The 17588-nt window shown below is 58.2% G+C and overlaps 1 protein-coding gene across 1 annotated transcript in view; it reads left to right on the forward strand.

Moving 5' to 3' along the window:
- Positions 1 to 17588, forward strand: part of NECAB2 (N-terminal EF-hand calcium binding protein 2) — a 43562-nt gene that overhangs the window by 2288 nt on the left and 23686 nt on the right. The window contains exons 2-5 of the mRNA XM_007994201.3: positions 1922 to 1946; positions 14549 to 14657; positions 16905 to 16930; positions 17074 to 17171. Coding sequence (XP_007992392.1) covers positions 1922 to 1946; positions 14549 to 14657; positions 16905 to 16930; positions 17074 to 17171 — 258 coding nt within the window. The remainder of the gene's footprint in view (positions 1 to 1921; positions 1947 to 14548; positions 14658 to 16904; positions 16931 to 17073; positions 17172 to 17588) is intronic.

The raw sequence follows: 17588 nt of genomic DNA on the forward strand, positions 1-17588 counted from the left end.
GAGGGGACTCCTGCAGACTCCTGGAGCTGGCTGACATTACCAGGTCAGCCCTGCCATGTCACTCATGTGTTCAGCATTCCTGCCCAGAGCCGGCACCTGCCTGGTGCCTGGCCTCAAGGGGGATCTGGGACACCCAGATAGGGGCCCCAGCTTTGAGGAACCTTGCCCAGTCAGGAACAGGGCTGCAGGGTGCCCAGGCTGGATCTTTGAGGAGGGCCTGGGGGTCTGAGGTTCAGCCGGGAGGAGGGGTGATGTTTGAGAGGCCCTCCCGTGCTTCAGTCTGACCGCCCAGGTGCCTGGAAATGACCGAGGGTGCCCCTGTCTTGTTGCTTGGAGGGATGGGGGTGGAGGGCATCTGTCCTTTACCCTAAGGCGAGGACAGAGGGTGGAAGGGTCAGAGTGAATATTACCTCCTCCTCCATGGCTGACCTGGCCCCAACAGCCCTCCCTAGTGTCGGGAAATGTGCACATATTGCTGCCCCTCCCTGGGTCTCAGCACCCTCCTTGCTACAAGTCAGTGAGATTGGGGTGGGGGCCATCCCAGACCCTGGGATCCTTCTTAGGCTTTAAAGTGCTGGTGGGCCAGGCACCGTGGCTCGTGCCTGTAATCCCAGCACTTTGGGAGGCCGAGGCGGGTGAGTCACCTGAGGTCAGGGGTTCGAGACCAGCCTGACCAAGAAGGTGAAACCACGTCTCTACTAAAAAATACAAAAATTAGCCAGGCATTGTGGCAGGTGCCTGTAGTACCAGCTACTCGAGAGGCTGAGACAGGAGAATTGCTTGAACCTGGGAGGCAGAGGTTGCAGTGAGCCAAGATCGCGCCACTGCACTCCAGCCTGGGCAGCAGAGCGAGACCCCATCTCCAAAAATAACAAATAAAAAGTGCTAGTGAATCAGTCCCCTTAGGATCTGGTTATGGTGAAAGGTCTGACTCCACTACAGTGCAGAGTAGGTGGGACGTCCTGCATTGCAAACAAGCGCCTGCAGGACCGGAAGAGCTCCTATGAATAGCAAGGTCTTAGCACACAGGTGTCAACATTGTGCCTGGGAAGCTTTAGATATGCTGAAATCAGAGCGGGCCTCACAACAGCTGATTCAGTCACCCTGGGGTGTGGCCTGGGCTGAGGAGGTTTTGAAAGCTCTCCAGGTGATGGTGTTGGAATGGGCAGAAAGCTACCTTCGAGCCTCAGCCTGGCAAGCGGCACTGCCAGCCAGACCTTGAGGGAAGGAGAGCAGCTCTAGCCCAGGGATTTGGATGTCACTGGAAAGGCAGGAAGAGGAGGCACCTGGTGTGTAGGTTCAGGCCAGCCTTGGAGCTGCCCTTCACCCATCCCTGCCTAATGAAGCCAGAACCTCGTCTGTGGCTGCTTTTCTGAGCTTTTGGTGTCCTGTTTCTCCTCCTGCACCCCAAAATTAACACAGTCCTGCCTGTGGCTGGCATTGTAACCAGGCCTTGCTAACACCTCCGTCGGACTTATCCCAACCTCCCTGGAAACACACCAGGGGTTCTGGAAGGACTGCAGTGGTAAAGGTTGCGGCGCTCCCTGGGACACTGATTCGGAGTGTGGTTGTATGCAGCTGAGCGTTTGGCAGTGGTTGAAGCCGCGTGGACTGATGACTGTGGATGTACACCTGCAGGGATGGCCGTAGGCCTGCGTGTGTCTGTCAGCATGACTGGGGGCAGGCTGGTGGTACTGGCAGCCGCTTCCGCGTGGGCAAGGGGAAGGCCTCTGCCTGCAACATCCCTTTCCCGTTGGCCCTGGATCCCAGCCCAGGGATGGGGAGAGGGAAGAGGGGCTCAGCTTCCCAAGACCCTAAGCTGCTCCTGGGAGAAGAGAAGGATCCCAGTATCCGGTCAGAGGCCGCCGGAAGGGCTCGCCTCTCCCTGGCCCAGGGCTGACTCAGCCTCTCTTTTCTGCAGATTTTCCGCCGTGCGGACAAAAATGGTGAGTTTCCCTTCCAGACAGTCTGCTGCCCCGCTCCTTCTGTCCTTGTGCTTCATGGGGAAGGGATCAGGGATAGGAGACATGTGCAACCTTGAGCCTAAAGGCTTGGAGCGCAGGGGTCTGAAGTTAGAAGGCCAAATCCTTCTGCTGCTCTGTGCCTCAGTCTCCCCATCTGTAAAATGGGAATCCTAGTAGGGCCTACTTAGCAGGGACACCTCCACTTGAGGGCTCAATGAGTCATGTCTGTGATGCCAAGAACAATGGCTGGCTGTGGTAAGTGCTGGGTGTACTTTAGGCCTTTTCCTAGCTGGGTTGGACCAGAGGAGCCCAGGCTAGGGCTCAGAAACCCTCCTTTAAAGGAAGCCCCCAGCTTCACGCTAGGCCTTTTACAAACCTTGGTGCACTTCTTTGTAGCAACCTGAGCAGTCAGTGCTCTTGCCTCTGTTGACACCATAGCAGCCCAGAGAGGTTAAGCAATTTGCCCCAGGGTTGCCCAGCTGCATGAAAGAAGTGGAGGCTCTCCTGCAGACCCGGGCCCTTTTCCCCTTATCTCTCAGCCTCTTCAAAACTGTGAGCAGCATGTTGTGGCCACGGAATTCATAGCACTCCACTTCTCCCGACTCCTTGGAAGGGCTCCATTTGGAGAAGGAGCCCAGGCCTTGAGAATAAGCACGGTTAGGAAGGCCCAGCTGAGCCTCAGCTAACACAAAGCACCACACCTTCTTAAAAATACCATACAGGTGCAACGCAACTCACCGTGGACTTTAACCAAGACACATTCCCTCTGTGGGCCTTGGTTTTCCCGCGGGTAAAGTGGGGCAGTAACACTAGCCCTGCCTCCTTCCCTGGGTTTTGGGGAAAAGCCAGAAAGGGGGTATGGGTGACAGATGTGTTTAAAGAGAATTGAGTGCTCCTGGTGTGTTCATTCATTGAGAAAATCCACATCAAGTACCAAGCCTGTGCCAGGGGAAGAGCAGGCAACAGGGACCCTGTGACCTGCCCCGGGGCCCTTGGTCCTCAACACCTCTGGCTCCGGTTCCTCTCCTGCACAAGCTGGAGTTGAGGGTGGCAGCTCTGGCCTGGGTCTCCGGCACCCGCCTCATCCCTGGGAGTTCCTGTTGACGGCTCCCACCCAGGGCGGTTGCACGGTGGAGTTGGAGGCCTTGGGTGGGGGTGGAAGGGCAGTGCACAGGCCTGGGCTGGAATCAGTTCCGATAAGTCTCCCATCCTGGCCTCCTGCATCCCTGGGGGTGATGGTGACCACTCCCAGGCTTCTGGGGAAGAAGGACCATCAGCAGTGATTCCCCATGGAGGAGAGGAGGAAATAAGAGGGATGCAGGGAGATGAAGTGGCTCTGGAAAAACAGCCGTAGCACCATGGCCTGAAAAGCCTTGGAGATGAGCCAGGGGAAACGGGAGGCTGTCCCTGAGATGGGGTCACTGGAACCCTCAGCGTCATTGCCTGTGTGCTGGTCTGGCTCCTCCAGCAGGTTGAGAGGCAGGAATTTGGGTTTGTCCCTTGTCCTGGGCCCGATACCCAGCACACAGTAGGTCCTCGGTAAATGTCTGTAGACTTGGTGGGCGTGTTTGTTGGTGAGAGCGTAGCTGTGCCTATCTCGGTGACTCAGCAGCGTGCAGCTGTTGGCAATGCGTGTGTCCAGTGTGGGCCTCTAGCCACGGCTGTATATCCTGAGTGTGTGTGCAGTTTGTGTGCAGAGCATGTGTGGGCCTCTAGCCACAGCTGGAAATCCCCAGTGTGTGTGTGTGTGTGTGTGTGTGTAGTTTGTGTGCAGAGCAGGTGTGGGCCTCTAGCCATGGCTGTATATCCCCAGTGTGTGTGCAATTTGTGTGTGTGTGTGAGTTTGTGTGCAGAGCATGTGTGGGCCTCTAGCCACGGCTGTACATCCCGAGTGTGTGTGCAGTTTTTGCGTGTGTGTGTAGTTTGTGTGCAGAGCAGGTGTGGGCCTCTACTATGGCTGTACATCCCGAGTGTGCAGTTTGTGTGTGTGTGTTTTCCTGTGTGCGGATCTGCAGGAGCCATTGCAGTGTATACACATGGGTGGGTGGTGCCTGGTCCCCTCGAGCACAGATGCAGTTCTGTCCTTGCTGCAGGCTCCCCCCGTCAGAGGTCATGTGTCCCCCTGAGCACAGTTGTGGGACCCTCAGTTTCATTACTGCAGGCCCCCAAAGGCCAAGCCTGTTCTTTCTTGGGGCTTGCATCTTCCCAGCCACCATGTGACCGTTGGGGGCTGTCACCAGGGTGAATGTGGGTGTGAGATGCGGGTTCCAGCAAGAGCTTCCCAGGTCCCGGAGCCTGACTGCCTAGGCTCAAGTCCTGGCTCAGCCGTGGCAAGTCACCAAACTCCCCAGCCTCAGTTTCCTCATCTGTAAATGGGAACGATGATGACAGCACCCACCTCGGAGGGCTGTCTGAGGATAGAGCTGCTCTCCTGTCTTGGCTGACTGAAGATGTCAGTAACTCCCAGCTGCTCTGCCTCAAATGCCTTGGAAATGGGAGTCCGCGGGAGTGGCTTGTCCGGAGGGGTTTGATTCCTCTGTGCTCAGCAGGGAGTTCGGTCTGGTGGAGGCTGCCAGCAGTCACCGAACATCTATTACCCACCAGGACTTGAATGTGCTTTTTCCTTTAATCTTCATGGTGATCCTACTGAGACAAGAAGTATCAACCCCCACCCTCCTTCAAGATGACAAAAACAAGGCTCGGAGATGGCACGTGATAGTCTTCACATGGTCGGGGGGCAGCGGTGCAGGCAGGTTCTGATTCAACGCAGCAGCTTAAAGCATGTAGGAGTGGGGATGGGACTTGGTGTGGGTATAGATAGGGGAGTGGTGTGTGGGAATAGGATGGCTGGGGAAAGAAGAATGAGTGTAGGGGTGCGAATAGGTGTCAAGGAGGTGTGGGTGCAGGGATGGGACCAGGCATGCAGGGGGCTGTGGATGCAGGGATGGGAACAGGTGTGTGGGAGGTGTGGATGCAGGGATGAGAGCAAGTGTGCAGGAAGGTGTAGGTGCAGGGATGAGAGCAAGTGTGCAGGGAGGTGTGGGTGCAGGGATGGGAACAGGTGTGGGAGGTGTGTGTGCAGGGATGGGAACAGGTGTGCAGGGAGGTGTGGGTGGAGGGATGGGAACAGGTGTGCAGGGAGGTGTGGATGCAGGGATGGGAACAGGTGTGCAGGGAGGTGTGGGTGGAGGGATGGGAACAGGTGTGCAGGGAGGTGTGGATGCAGGGATGGGAACAGGTGTGCAGGGAGGTGTGGATGCAGGGATGGGAACAGGTGTGCAGGGAGGTGTGGGTGTAGGGATGGGAACAGGTGTGCAGGGAGGTGTGGGTGTAGGGATGAGAGCAAGTGTGCAGGGAGGTGTGGGTGCAGGGATGGGAACAGGTGTGGGAGGTGTGGGTGCAGGGATGGGATCAGGTGTGCAGGGAGGTGTGTGTGCAGGGATGGGAACAGGTGTGCAGGGAGGTGTGGATGCAGGGATGGGAACAGGTGTGGGAGGTGTGGGTGCAGGGAAGGGAACAGGTGTGGGACGTGTGGATGCAGGGATGGGAACAGGTGTGGGAGGTGTGGATGCAGGGATGGGAACAGGTGTGGGAGGTGTGGATGCAGGGATGGGAACAGGTGTGGGAGGTGTGGATGCAGGGATGGGAACAGGTGTGGGAGGTGTGGATGCAGGGATGGGAACAGGTGTGGGAGGTGTGGATGCAGGGATGAGAACAGGTGTGCAGGGGGGTGTGGATGCAGGGATGGGAACAGGTGTGGGAGGTGTGGATGCAGGGATGGGAACAGGTGTGGGAGGTGTGGGTGCAGGGATGGGAACAGGTGTGGGAGGTGTGGATGCAGGGATGGGAACAGGTGTGCAGGGGGGTGTGGATGCAGGGATGAGAACAGGTGTGCAGGGGGGTGTGGATGCAGGGATGGGAACAGGTGTGGGAGGTGTGGATGCAGGGATGGGAACAGGTGTGGGAGGTGTGGATGCAGGGATGGGAACAGGTGTGGGAGGTGTGGATGCAGGGATGAGAACAGGTGTGCAGGGAGGTGTGTGTGCAGGGAGGTGTGGGTGGAGGGATGGGAACAGCTGTGCAGGGAGGTGTGGGTGCAGGGACGGGAACAGCTGTGCAGGGAGGTGTGGGTGCAGGGATGGGAACAGGTGTGGGAGGTGTGGATGCAGGGATGGGAACAGGTGTGGGAGGTGTGGATGCAGGGATGGGAACAGGTGTGGGGGGTGTGGATGCAGGGATGGGAACAGGTGTGCAGGGGGGTGTGGATGCAGGGATGGGAACAGGTGTGGGAGGTGTGGGTGCAGGGATGGGAACAGGTGTGGGAGGTGTGGATGCACGGATGGGAACAGGTGTGGGAGGTGTGGATGCAGGGATGAGAACAGGTGTGCAGGTGGGTGTGGATGCAGGGATGGAAACAGGTGTGGGAGGTGTGGATGCAGGGATGGGAACAGGTGTGGGAGGTGTGGGTGCAGGGATGGGAACAGGTGTGGGAGGTGTGGATGCAGGGATGGGAACAGGTGTGGGAGGAGTGGGTGCAGGGATGGGAACAGGTGTGGGAGTTGTGGATGCAGGGATGGGAACAGGTGTGGGAGGTGTGGATGCAGGGATGAGAACAGGTGTGCAGGGAGGTGTGTGTGCAGGGAGGTGTGGGTGGAGGGATGGGAACAGCTGTGCAGGGAGGTGTGGGTGCAGGGATGGGAACAGGTGTGCAGGGAGGTGTGGGTGCAGGGATGGGAACAGGTGTGCAGGGAGGTGTGGGTGCAGGGATGGGAACAGGTGTGCAGGGAGGTGTGGGTGCAGGGATGGGAACAGGTGTGCAGGGAGGTGTGGGTGCAGGGATGGGAACAGGTGTGCAGGGAGGTGTGGGTGCAGGGATGGGAACAGGTGTGCAGGGAGGTGTGGGTGCAGGGATGGGAACAGGTGTGCAGGGAGGTGTGGGTGCAGGGATGGGAACAGGTGTGCAGGGAGGTGTGGATGCAGGGATGGGAACAGGTGTGCAGGGAGGTGTGGGTGCAGGGATGGGAACAGGTGTGCATGGAGGTGTGGGTGCAGGGCTTGGGAACAGGTGTGCAGGGAGGTGTGGGTGCAGGGATGGGAACAGGTGTGCAGGGAGGTGTGGGTGCAGGGATGGGAACAGGTGTGCAGGGGGTTGTGGGTGCAGGGATGGGAACAGGTGTGCAGGGAGGTGTGGATGCAGGGATGGGAACAGGTGTGCAGGGAGGTGTGGGTGCAGGGATGGGAACAGGTGTGCATGGAGGTGTGGGTGCAGGGCTTGGGAACAGGTGTGCAGGGAGGTGTGGGTGCAGGGATGGGAACAGGTGTGCAGGGAGGTGTGGGTGCAGGGATGGGAACAGGTGTGCAGGGGGTTGTGGGTGCAGGGATGGGAACAGGTGTGCAGGGAGGTGTGGGTGCAGGGATGGGAACAGGTGTGGGAGGTGTGGGTGCAGGGATGGGAACAGGTGTGGGGGGTGTGGGTGCAGGGATGGGAACAGGTGTGGGAGGTGTAGGTGCAGGGATGGGAACAGGTGTGCAGGGGGGTGTGGGTGCAGGGATGGGAACAGGTGTGCAGGGGGTTGTGGGTGCAGGGATGGGAACAGGTGTGCAGGGAGGTGTGGATGCAGGGATGGGAACAGGTGTGCAGGGAGGTGTGGGTGCAGGGATGGGAACAGGTGTGCATGGAGGTGTGGGTGCAGGGCTTGGGAACAGGTGTGCAGGGAGGTGTGGGTGCAGGGATGGGAACAGGTGTGCAGGGAGGTGTGGGTGCAGGGATGGGACCAGGTGTGCAGGGGGTTGTGGGTGCAGGGATGGGAACAGGTGTGCAGGGAGGTGTGGGTGCAGGGATGGGAACAGGTGTGGGAGGTGTGGGTGCAGGGATGGGAACAGGTGTGGGGGGTGTGGGTGCAGGGATGGGAACAGGTGTGGGAGGTGTAGGTGCAGGGATGGGAACAGGTGTGCAGGGGGGTGTGGGTGCAGGGATGGGAACAGGTGTGCAGGGGGGTGTGGGTGCAGGGATGGGAACTGGTGTACAGGGAGGTGTGGGTGCAGGGATGGGAACAGGTGTGGGAGGTGTGGGTGCAGGGATGGGAACAGGTGTGCAGGGGGGTGTGGGTGCAGGGATGGGAACAGGTGTGCAGGGGGGTGTGGGTGCAGGGATGGGAACAGGTGTGGGGGGTGTGGGTGCAGGGATGGGAACAGGTGTGGGGGGTGTGGGTGCAGGGATGGGAACAGGTGTGCAGGGGGGTGTGGGTGCAGGGATGGGAACAGGTGTGCAGGGGGGTGTGGGTGCAGGGATGGGAACAGGTGTGGGGGGTGTGGATGCAGGGATGGGAACAGGTGTGGGAGGTGTGGGTGCAGGGATGGGAACAGGTGTGCAGGGAGGTGTGGATGCAGGGATGGGAACAGGTGTGGGAGGTGTGGGTGCAGGGATGGGAACAGGTGTGCAGGGAGGTGTGGATGCAGGGATGGGAACAGGTGTGCAGGGGGGTGTGGGTGCAGGGATGGGAACAGGTGTGGGGGGTGTGGATGCAGGGATGGGAACAGGTGTGGGAGGTGTGGGTGCAGGGATGGGAACAGGTGTGGGGGGTGTGGATGCAGGGATGGGAACAGGTGTGGGAGGTGTGGGTGCAGGGATGGGAACAGGTGTGGGAGGTGTGGGTGCAGGGATGGGAACAGGTGTGGGAGGTGTGGATGCAGGGATGGGAACAGGTGTGGGGGGTGTGGATGCAGGGATGGGAACAGGTGTGCAGGGAGGTGTGGGTGCAGGGATGGGAACAGGTGTGCAGGGAGGTGTGGGTGCAGGGATGGGAACAGGTGTGGGAGGTGTGGGTGCAGGGATGGGAACAGGTGTGGGAGGTGTGGGTGCAGGGATGGGAACAGGTGTGCAGAGGGGTGTGGGTGCAGGGATGGGAACAGGTGTGGGGGGTGTGGATGCAGGGATGGGAACAGGTGTGGGAGGTGTGGGTGCAGGGATGGGAACAGGTGTGGGAGGTGTGGATGCAGGGATGGGAACAGGTGTGGGAGGTGTGGATGCAGGGATGGGAACAGGTGTGGGGGGTGTGGATGCAGGGATGGGAACAGGTGTGGGAGGTGTGGGTGCAGGGATGGGAACAGGTGTGCAGGGAGGTGTGGGTGCAGGGATGGGAACAGATGTGGGGGGTGTGGGTGCAGGGATGGGAACAGGTGTGGGAGGTGTGGATGCAGGGATGGGAACAGGTGTGGGAGGTGTGGGTGCAGGGATGGGAACAGGTGTGGGGGGTGTGGATGCAGGGATGGGAACAGGTGTGGGGGGTGTGGATGCAGGGATGGGAACAGGTGTGGGAGGTGTGGGTGCAGGGATGGGAACAGGTGTGCAGGGAGGTGTGGGTGCAGGGATGGGAACAGGTGTGCAGGGAGTGTGGGTGCAGGGATGGGAACAGGTGTGCAGGGAGGTGTGGGTGCAGGGATGGGAACAGGTGTGCAGGGGGTTGTGGGTGCAGGGATGGGAACAGGTGTGCAGGGAGGTGTGGGTGCAGGGATGGGAACAGGTGTGGGAGGTGTGGGTGCAGGGATGGGAACAGGTGTGGGGGGTGTGGGTGCAGGGATGGGAACAGGTGTGGGAGGTGTGGGTGCAGGGATGGGAACAGGTGTGCAGGGGGTTGTGGGTGCAGGGATGGGAACAGGTGTGCAGGGGGGTGTGGGTGCAGGGATGGGAACTGGTGTACAGGGAGGTGTGGGTGCAGGGATGGGAACAGGTGTGGGGGGTGTGGATGCAGGGATGGGAACAGGTGTGGGAGGTGTGGGTGCAGGGATGGGAACAGGTGTGCAGGGAGGTGTGGGTGCAGGGATGGGAACAGGTGTGGGGGGTGTGGGTGCAGGGATGGGAACAGGTGTGCAGGGAGGTGTGGGTGCAGGGATGGGAACAGGTGTGCAGGGAGGTGTGGGTGCAGGGATGGGAACAGGTGTGGGGGGTGTGGGTGCAGGGATGGGAACAGGTGTGGGGGGTGTGGGTGCAGGGATGGGAACAGGTGTGCAGGGAGGTGTGGGTGCAGGGATGGGAACAGGTGTGCAGGGGGGTGTGGGTGCAGGGATGGGAACAGGTGTGCAGGGAGGTGTGGGTGCAGGGATGGGAACAGGTGTGGGGGGTGTGGGTGCAGGGATGGGAACAGGTGTGCAGGGAGGTGTGGGTTCAGGGATGGGAACAGGTGTGCAGGGGGGTGTGGGTGCAGGGATGGGAACAGGTGTGCAGGGGGGGTGTGGGTGCAGGGATGGGAACAGGTGTGCAGGGAGGTGTGGGTGCAGGGATGGGAACAGGTGTGCAGGGAGGTGTGGATGCAGGGATGGGAACAGGTGTGCGAGGTGTGGGTGCAGGGATGGGAACAGGTGTGGGGGGTGTGGATGCAGGGATGGGAACAGGTGTGGGGGGTGTGGATGCAGGAATGGGAACAGGTGTGGGAGGTGTGGGTGCAGGGATGGGAACAGGTGTGGGAGGTGTGGGTGCAGGGATGGGAACAGGTGTGCAGGGAGGTGTGGGTGCAGGGATGGGAACAGGTGTGCAGGGAGGTGTGGATGCAGGGATGGGAACAGGTGTGCAGGGAGGTGTGGGTGCAGGGATGGGAACAGGTGTGCAGGGAGGTGTGGGTGCAGGGATGGGAACAGGTGTGCAGGGAGGTGTGGGTGCAGGGATGGGAACAGGTGTACAGGGAGGTGTGGGTGCAGGGATGGGAACAGGTGTGGGAGGTGTGGGTGCAGGGATGGGAACAGGTGTGCAGGGGGGTGTGGGTGCAGGGATGGGAACAGGTGTGGGGGGTGTGGGTGCAGGGATGGGAACAGGTGTGCAGGGAGGTATGGGTGCAGGGATGGGAACAGGTGTGCAGGGGGGTGTGGGTGCAGGGATGGGAACAGGTGTGCAGGGAGGTGTGGGTGCAGGGATGGGAACAGGTGTGCAGGGGGGTGTGGGTGCAGGGATGGGAACAGGTGTGGGGGGTGTGGGTGCAGGGATGGGAACAGGTGTGCAGGGAGGTGTGGGTGCAGGGATGGGAACAGGTGTGCAGGGGGGTGTGGGTGCAGGGATGGGAACAGGTGTGCAGGGAGGTGTGGGTGCAGGGATGGGAACAGGTGTGGGGGTGTGGGTGCAGGGATGGGAACAGGTGTGCAGGGAGGTGTGGGTGCAGGGATGGGAACAGGTGTGCAGGGGGGTGTGGATGCAGAGATGGGAACAGGTGTGGGAGGTGTGGGTGCAGGGATGGGAACAGGTGTGGGGGGTGTGGATGCAGGGATGGGAACAGGTGTGGGGGGTGTGGATGCAGGGATGGGAACAGGTGTGGGAGGTGTGGGTGCAGGGATGGGAACAGGTGTGGGAGGTGTGGGTGCAGGGATGGGAACAGGTGTGCAGGGAGGTGTGGGTGCAGGGATGGGAACAGGTGTGCAGGGAGGTCTGGATGCAGGGATGGGAACAGGTGTGCAGGGAGGTGTGGGTGCAGGGATGGGAACAGGTGTGCAGGGAGGTGTGGATGCAGGGATGGGAACAGGTGTGGGAGGTGTGGATGCAGGGATGGGAACAGGTGTGCAGGGAGGTGTGGGTGCAGGGATGGGATCAGGTGTGCAGGGAGGTGTGGATGCAGGGATTGGAACAGGTGTGCAGGGAGGTGTGGGTGCAGGGATGGGAACAGGTGTGCAGGGAGGTGTGGATGCAGGGATGGGAACAGGTGTGCAGGGAGGTGTGTGTGCAGGGATGGGAACAGAAAGGATGGATGGGATGCCTCAGAGGAGTGGGGGATGGGGGTGCAAACTCAAAGGAGCCCCTAGGCTGCCCTTAGGCCTTGGAGATGACAGGAGCAAAGGCTCAGGGCTGGCCTATCAAGGTGACTTCTGTGACAGAGACTTGTTTGGCTGAGATGGACACCAGATGCCCAGTCCCTATGGGAAGGTTAGCATGAGGGACTTGACTGGCATCCTGGGGCATAAACCCAGAGGGTGGCAGAGGGCTGAGTGCCAGACAGCATTCCCTCCAGGGACATGGCCACTGACAGGCTCTTGGCATTTGAAAAGTCATGGAGATGCTGAGTTCGTGCTAATTAGCAGAGACACCTGCAGAAGGCCCGCTTGGGGTCTCTGGCAGAAGTGCCAGCGCTGACCCGCTTGTCCTGTCTAATTGGACTGGGGGCCTGCGTAGGCCATGTTTTTTCCTCATTAGCGGATTCATTAGGCTGGTGGTCAGGCGTTCAGGGAAGGCGGAAAGCTTTGTGATGAGGCACCTTGCTGGCCTCTGTCTGCCTGCTCTCCCTGTGCAGAGGGGGACCAAGGTACCTCGACAGGCACATGGGGAGATGAGGCAGCCAGAGGGAGACTGGGGTTGGGGCTCACTATGACCTTCCTGTCATACCCATGGTGACTACCCCTCCCCCAAAGTGGGGGTGCCTGAGCCAGCACCCACCCCCTGCTGGGTAGGTGGCGATCTCGCCACAAGATCCTACCCCTGGATTAGGTTGAGAGCCTGGACTTGGGAGCCAGATGGCCTGGGTTCAAGCTTCAGCTGTAGGACCTAGGCAAGTACCCTAATGGCTCCGTGCCTCAATTTACCTCTCTCTAAAACGGAAGCGATAGTACTACCTGTGTCTTGTTATGAAGACTAAAGGAGTGAGCATGTGGAAAGAACTCCACGTGTGGCTTGACTCCATGCTGTGATTCCTGGGTTTTAGCTTCAGTCTTGCGCAAGACGCTTGGAAGGCATTCTCTGTCACGGAACACAGAAAGCCACAACTTCGATTTCACTTATCTCATGGCTGACTGTGGACTTTTTGTTGTTAGGTTTTGGGTCTTTAGTTTGTGCATGTGTGATTGGATTGGGGTTTTGTTGGCCTTTCCTTTGAAAGTCAAATTCTTCCCACTGTAATCTTGAAATCTGCGCTGCGATGTTGGGGGCATCTTGGGATATTGGCCCTAGCCCCCCACGCACACATGTTCATGTTCTTTACCAGCCTCTGATACTTTATGCCCTATGGGGTTAAAGAGAAAAGTGGTGGCATGAAACCATGGTAAGATCTGAAGGCCCCCCTCTCCTGAGCTTATGCTCTCACCCTGTGTTGAGCTCCAGCAGAGCTGCTGGGAGCACAGTCAGAAGTACTAGAGCCTTTAAAGTTTAAGAATGACTCATTCTGAACCCAAGTAGGTCTGCCACGTCAGGTTAGGCAGGTTGTGCGCTGCACAAGGGCACGCACCTGAGGAAGTGGAGGGTTTCAAATCCAGGCTACAATCCACTTTCAACACGTGCGCCGACACTGGTCTCATCCTCTCAGCAAAGAAAGGAGTGTCTTTTTCTAATGCACTGGAAGGTGCCATGTGGACTCGCAGGGTCCCTGTCCCAAGCACCCAGCTTTGAATGCAGATCCTCTGGAAGTAATGCGAGGGGTGTATGTAGAGAGGCTGGGGGCCAGGAACCGTCCTGGGCTCCCTCTTCTCCCTGACTTCCATGCCCCTCACATAGTTTCTGTTAAGGAGGAACAGATCCTTGAGGAGGGGGAGGTGGCTGCAGGGCAGGTGGGGGATGAGCTTGCTGGCATTTGCTCAGCAGATCTGTCCAGGTGGAAGGAGCTGAGGGTGGAAGCTTGGGGACCGCCTTCCAGAGTCCCTGATGTTCTGCTCAAGCCACCTCCCCTGGTGGCCCAATCTGATCCAAACCCACAAGACCTTCCTGGTGGGGCCAAAAGTGTCCCCAGAGCAACCGCGAGTGAGGGGAGAAGGTGAGGCGATGGGCAGGACAGGTGGCATGCGTCAGCTGTGGACACCCCTCTGTGCAGCTCCACCTCAGAAGCACAGCCTCTGGCCAGAGCATTGGCACGTCCAGGCCTGGCACCTCCTTCCCGCATGGCTTGATATCTAGACGGCTGCATCTGTGGCCTGGGAGAGGAGGTAACAGTGAGAACCTCATGCCAGCCATTGGCAGGCTTCTCATGCTGCCTCAGGGAAGGACCTGAAATTTGCCACATAGATGGGGCAGAGAAGAAAGGGTTGTTCTGTACTTTAAGAACAGTGCTGAGAGAGTCAGGGCTTAGGGGCTGGGATTGGGGATGGGGATGTGGGGAGACCACTTGGCGTTTGGAAGCTACGCAGTGGTGGCTCATCCAGCTGCTGGGCTTTGGATCCACTTCATACCGATGGTGTGACATGGGGCAAGTTGCTCACACTGGGTTGGCCATGTAAATTAATGAGAGAAAATTCCCTGGCAGGGGCAGGTACTCTGTATTTGTTCAATGCATAGAAACTGTTGAGTGCATGGTGAGCCCAAGAAAGCTAGCTATTGCATTATTGTTGGTTTGAGCATTATCTCTAAACAGGCATTGGTCTGGGAATTCGCTGGATGAGGCAGTGATTCTCTGTGTACTGGAGTTTACTGGTTAGTGTGGGAATTAGCTGGGTGGGTAGGGATTATCTAAAATGGAATTTGTCTTTTAGTTTGGGAGTTAGCTGGGAGGGCAGGGATTATCTGAGCAGTCAGGGCCATATTCCTCTGTCAGTCAGGGTATTGCCTGGATTTGGGGGCCATGCATGCACTGGCCCCACCAGCCTTATCTCTGCAGACACCAGCTCTTTTCCCTGCTTCCTTGCAGATGATGGGAAGCTGTCCTTGGAGGAATTCCAGCTTTTCTTTGCAGATGGCGTCCTCAGTGAGAAAGAACTCGAGGATCTCTTTCACACTATTGATTCTGACAACACCAAGTGAGCCTCAGTCCTAAGTTGGCAGAGTGGGGGCATGTGTGGGCCATGGTGGAGGCGTCTTTTCATCTAGTCTCCATTCCTAGTCCCCTGTAAGAGGCAGGAGAACTGAAAATCCCCAAATTTGCTAATCCAGAAGTCAGCTCTTCACCGGCTGGGGTGATTTGGGCGTGTGCAGATTCATATTGCATTGGCTACTATCGCAAGTGTGTCTCTTCTGAGTGCACATGGCCAACTCAGGAGAGACTCCCGGTTTTGCACAGTGGATATGGGATTATGAAAATGGGAAGTTGGCAATGACTTCATCTTTCTGCCATCTTCAGCCAGCAGCCGGTTCTGACCTTAGCCCCAATGCCTGTGCATCCTCCTAGTCCCAACATTAACTGTGAGGTTGAACCTCACCCTAACACTGACTCCTGTGTTAAACCAAACACGAATCCTAACTCAACACTATATCTACCATTATACCGTATTAAACCTGTTCTCCAACCCAGTCGTAACCCTAACTAACCTGCATCTCAGAATCAGTCAAAAACTCTGGCTCCACCCCATCTCTAAATCAAGTGGGAAATGCAGATTCTATTCAGACTTACCCTTGATCCTTCCCAACCTCACCTCCAATCTTGCCCTTTTCTTGGGATTCCCCAGACAGGATGAGGTCTGAGCCCTCTCCTCAACCCCACCTTCAGGAGGGATCAGAGCCCCACCTAGTCTCCTTTCTCAGACCTACTTGCGTGGTGAGGACCCAAGTGTCCGGAGGGCTGCTTAGGGCACATTTGGTAAGTTGAGGTTCTCTGAGACTGGCTAGAGATGGTCTGGACAAGAAGCTACCACAAAACCAGTGTGCAAGGGGCAGAGTACAATGGTTGCATGGACCAGAGGCTGGAGCTGAGAGTGTCCTGGGGGGCCCTGGCTGGGCACCAGGATGTGATAAGTGGAGCATACACCATCCTCTGGGAAAGGCCACTTTAAAGAAATGGTTTCAGGCTGCAGACTGCAGAATGGAGAACTCTCTGGAGCCAGATGGAGATTTCTGAGCTGTTACTGCAGCTTCCTGGGGTGCTTTAAAGGGGCCAGGCAGGTGCCCATTGATTTAGACCTTCTCTTTCAGGGCCTTTTGTGTTAGGGCCAGCAGGGTACAGGAGGGGGCGGAGGTGGAGGGAGGAGGAGGCACTGGTTTGAGAGTCGAATCGTGAGAGTGTGTGTGGGTGGGTGGGGGTGCAGGGTTATGGAAGGTCAAAGCTCTGAAAGACTTTCAGGATTAATCTCCTCAACACTCCCTAAGGTGTGAGCCACAAACATTAGCTCCTTGGGATGCTAAATAGACTTTGTGCCCAAAACAGTGTATTAACAAAAAGATTTGTGAAACACGAATTAAAGCAGAATGACAGGGTCGCTTTCTTCAGGACTTGCCAGAACTCTGAGTATGAGATGGAGGTTGGAGGCACCTCCTGACAGAGCATGCAAAGCCTCCGAGTGCAGATTCACTGGGCCACAGAAGCCTTCTGTCCAGATGCGCCTTGCTGTGTCTGGGCTCCACTGAGCACGAGGAGGGACCTGGTCCCAGAAAGGGCCACCACTGTACTGGGTCCCTTGCACATTGACTTGGCAGTTGCTCCTTATCTAGACCATCTCTAGCCAGTCCTAGAGGGCCCCAGCTTATCAAATCTGCTCCTAAGCTGCAGAACCACCATGGTTTCCAACACTGCAGCCCTGATCTTGGGGCTGGTGTATCCTCCTTCACTGCCATGGGATAGGCTCATGCTCAGCCCGCTCCCCCAGGAAAGGACAGGACCCTTCTCCAGGCTGCAGGAATGGGGATGTGGGACCCAGGGGCTGGGACCAGAACAAGAAGGGCTCTGCCACACCCCCAAGGACTCCAGGACCCAGCAGGCAGGGTCACCGGGGGGTGGGTCAGTGGGTCAGGTGAGAGCTTTGTTGACAGCCTGTCACAGTAACGGGTCCCCACTCTCTGTCCCTTTACCCCGTTCCCGGCCCCTGGCTTGGTCCTACCCTTGGTGTCATTTATTCATGATGGAGTCAGCAGACTCAGAGAAAACAGAAGAAGGATGGGTGGTGTCAGTGGGCCTTCAGGGGTGGGGGTGTCACCTACCTGCTGCACACTCATCTGTAAGGCGGGGCTTGTGGGGCCAGCACACAGGCTGCAAAGAGCAGGCGGGATGTGTGTTTTTGCAGGCTGTGCAGGGTCAGGCCTGCTAACCCCCTCTCTGTCTCTGTCTGTCTCTGCAGCCACGTAGACACCAAGGAGCTGTGTGGTAGGTGCCTGGCTATTCTGGGACCAAGATGGGGGTGCCGGGATGGGGCTGGAGGAGAAGGTCCTGAGGCAGGGGAGGCTGGGGTTAGCGCAGGTGGGAGGGGCAGGACCTGTGATCCCTGACCTTTGCCTTTCCTTCCCCAGATTACTTTGTGGACCACATGGGTGACTATGAGGATGTCCTGGCCTCCCTGGAGACCTTGAATCACTCTGTCCTGAAGGCCATGGGCTATACCAAGAAGGTCAGTGGGTGTAGGTGGCCCCGGGGGTCCAGGCTCCAGTGCTGCTTCAGTTCCACCCTTGCCTAAGGATGCCTGGATTTTTGAAGACAGGTGCCAGGGAGGCCTGTCTCAGGGATGGGCGTGGCCTGGGCCTCTTCCTGGCAGCTGAGATAAACTGGGAAGAGAATGGAACGGCATGATGAATGGCTTTGGTTGGGAGCAGGAGGCATTTTCCCGGAGTCAGACCTGATCCTGGGCTGGGGTCTTAGAAAAGGTGGCTGCAATCACCCTATGCCCTTAAGGGGTCCCCAGACAGGTGTCGTACCCTCTAGGTCGGGCTTACAAGACTGGGGATGGGGGTGGGGTGGGGGTAGTTCATGCATCTGAACCCGGCCCCATATCAGGTTCTCATTGCTCAGTACCTGGTTTAATCCTCAC

This window comes from Chlorocebus sabaeus, chromosome 5 (genome assembly GCF_047675955.1).
Source record: "Chlorocebus sabaeus isolate Y175 chromosome 5, mChlSab1.0.hap1, whole genome shotgun sequence".
Lineage (NCBI taxonomy): Eukaryota > Metazoa > Chordata > Mammalia > Primates > Cercopithecidae > Chlorocebus > Chlorocebus sabaeus.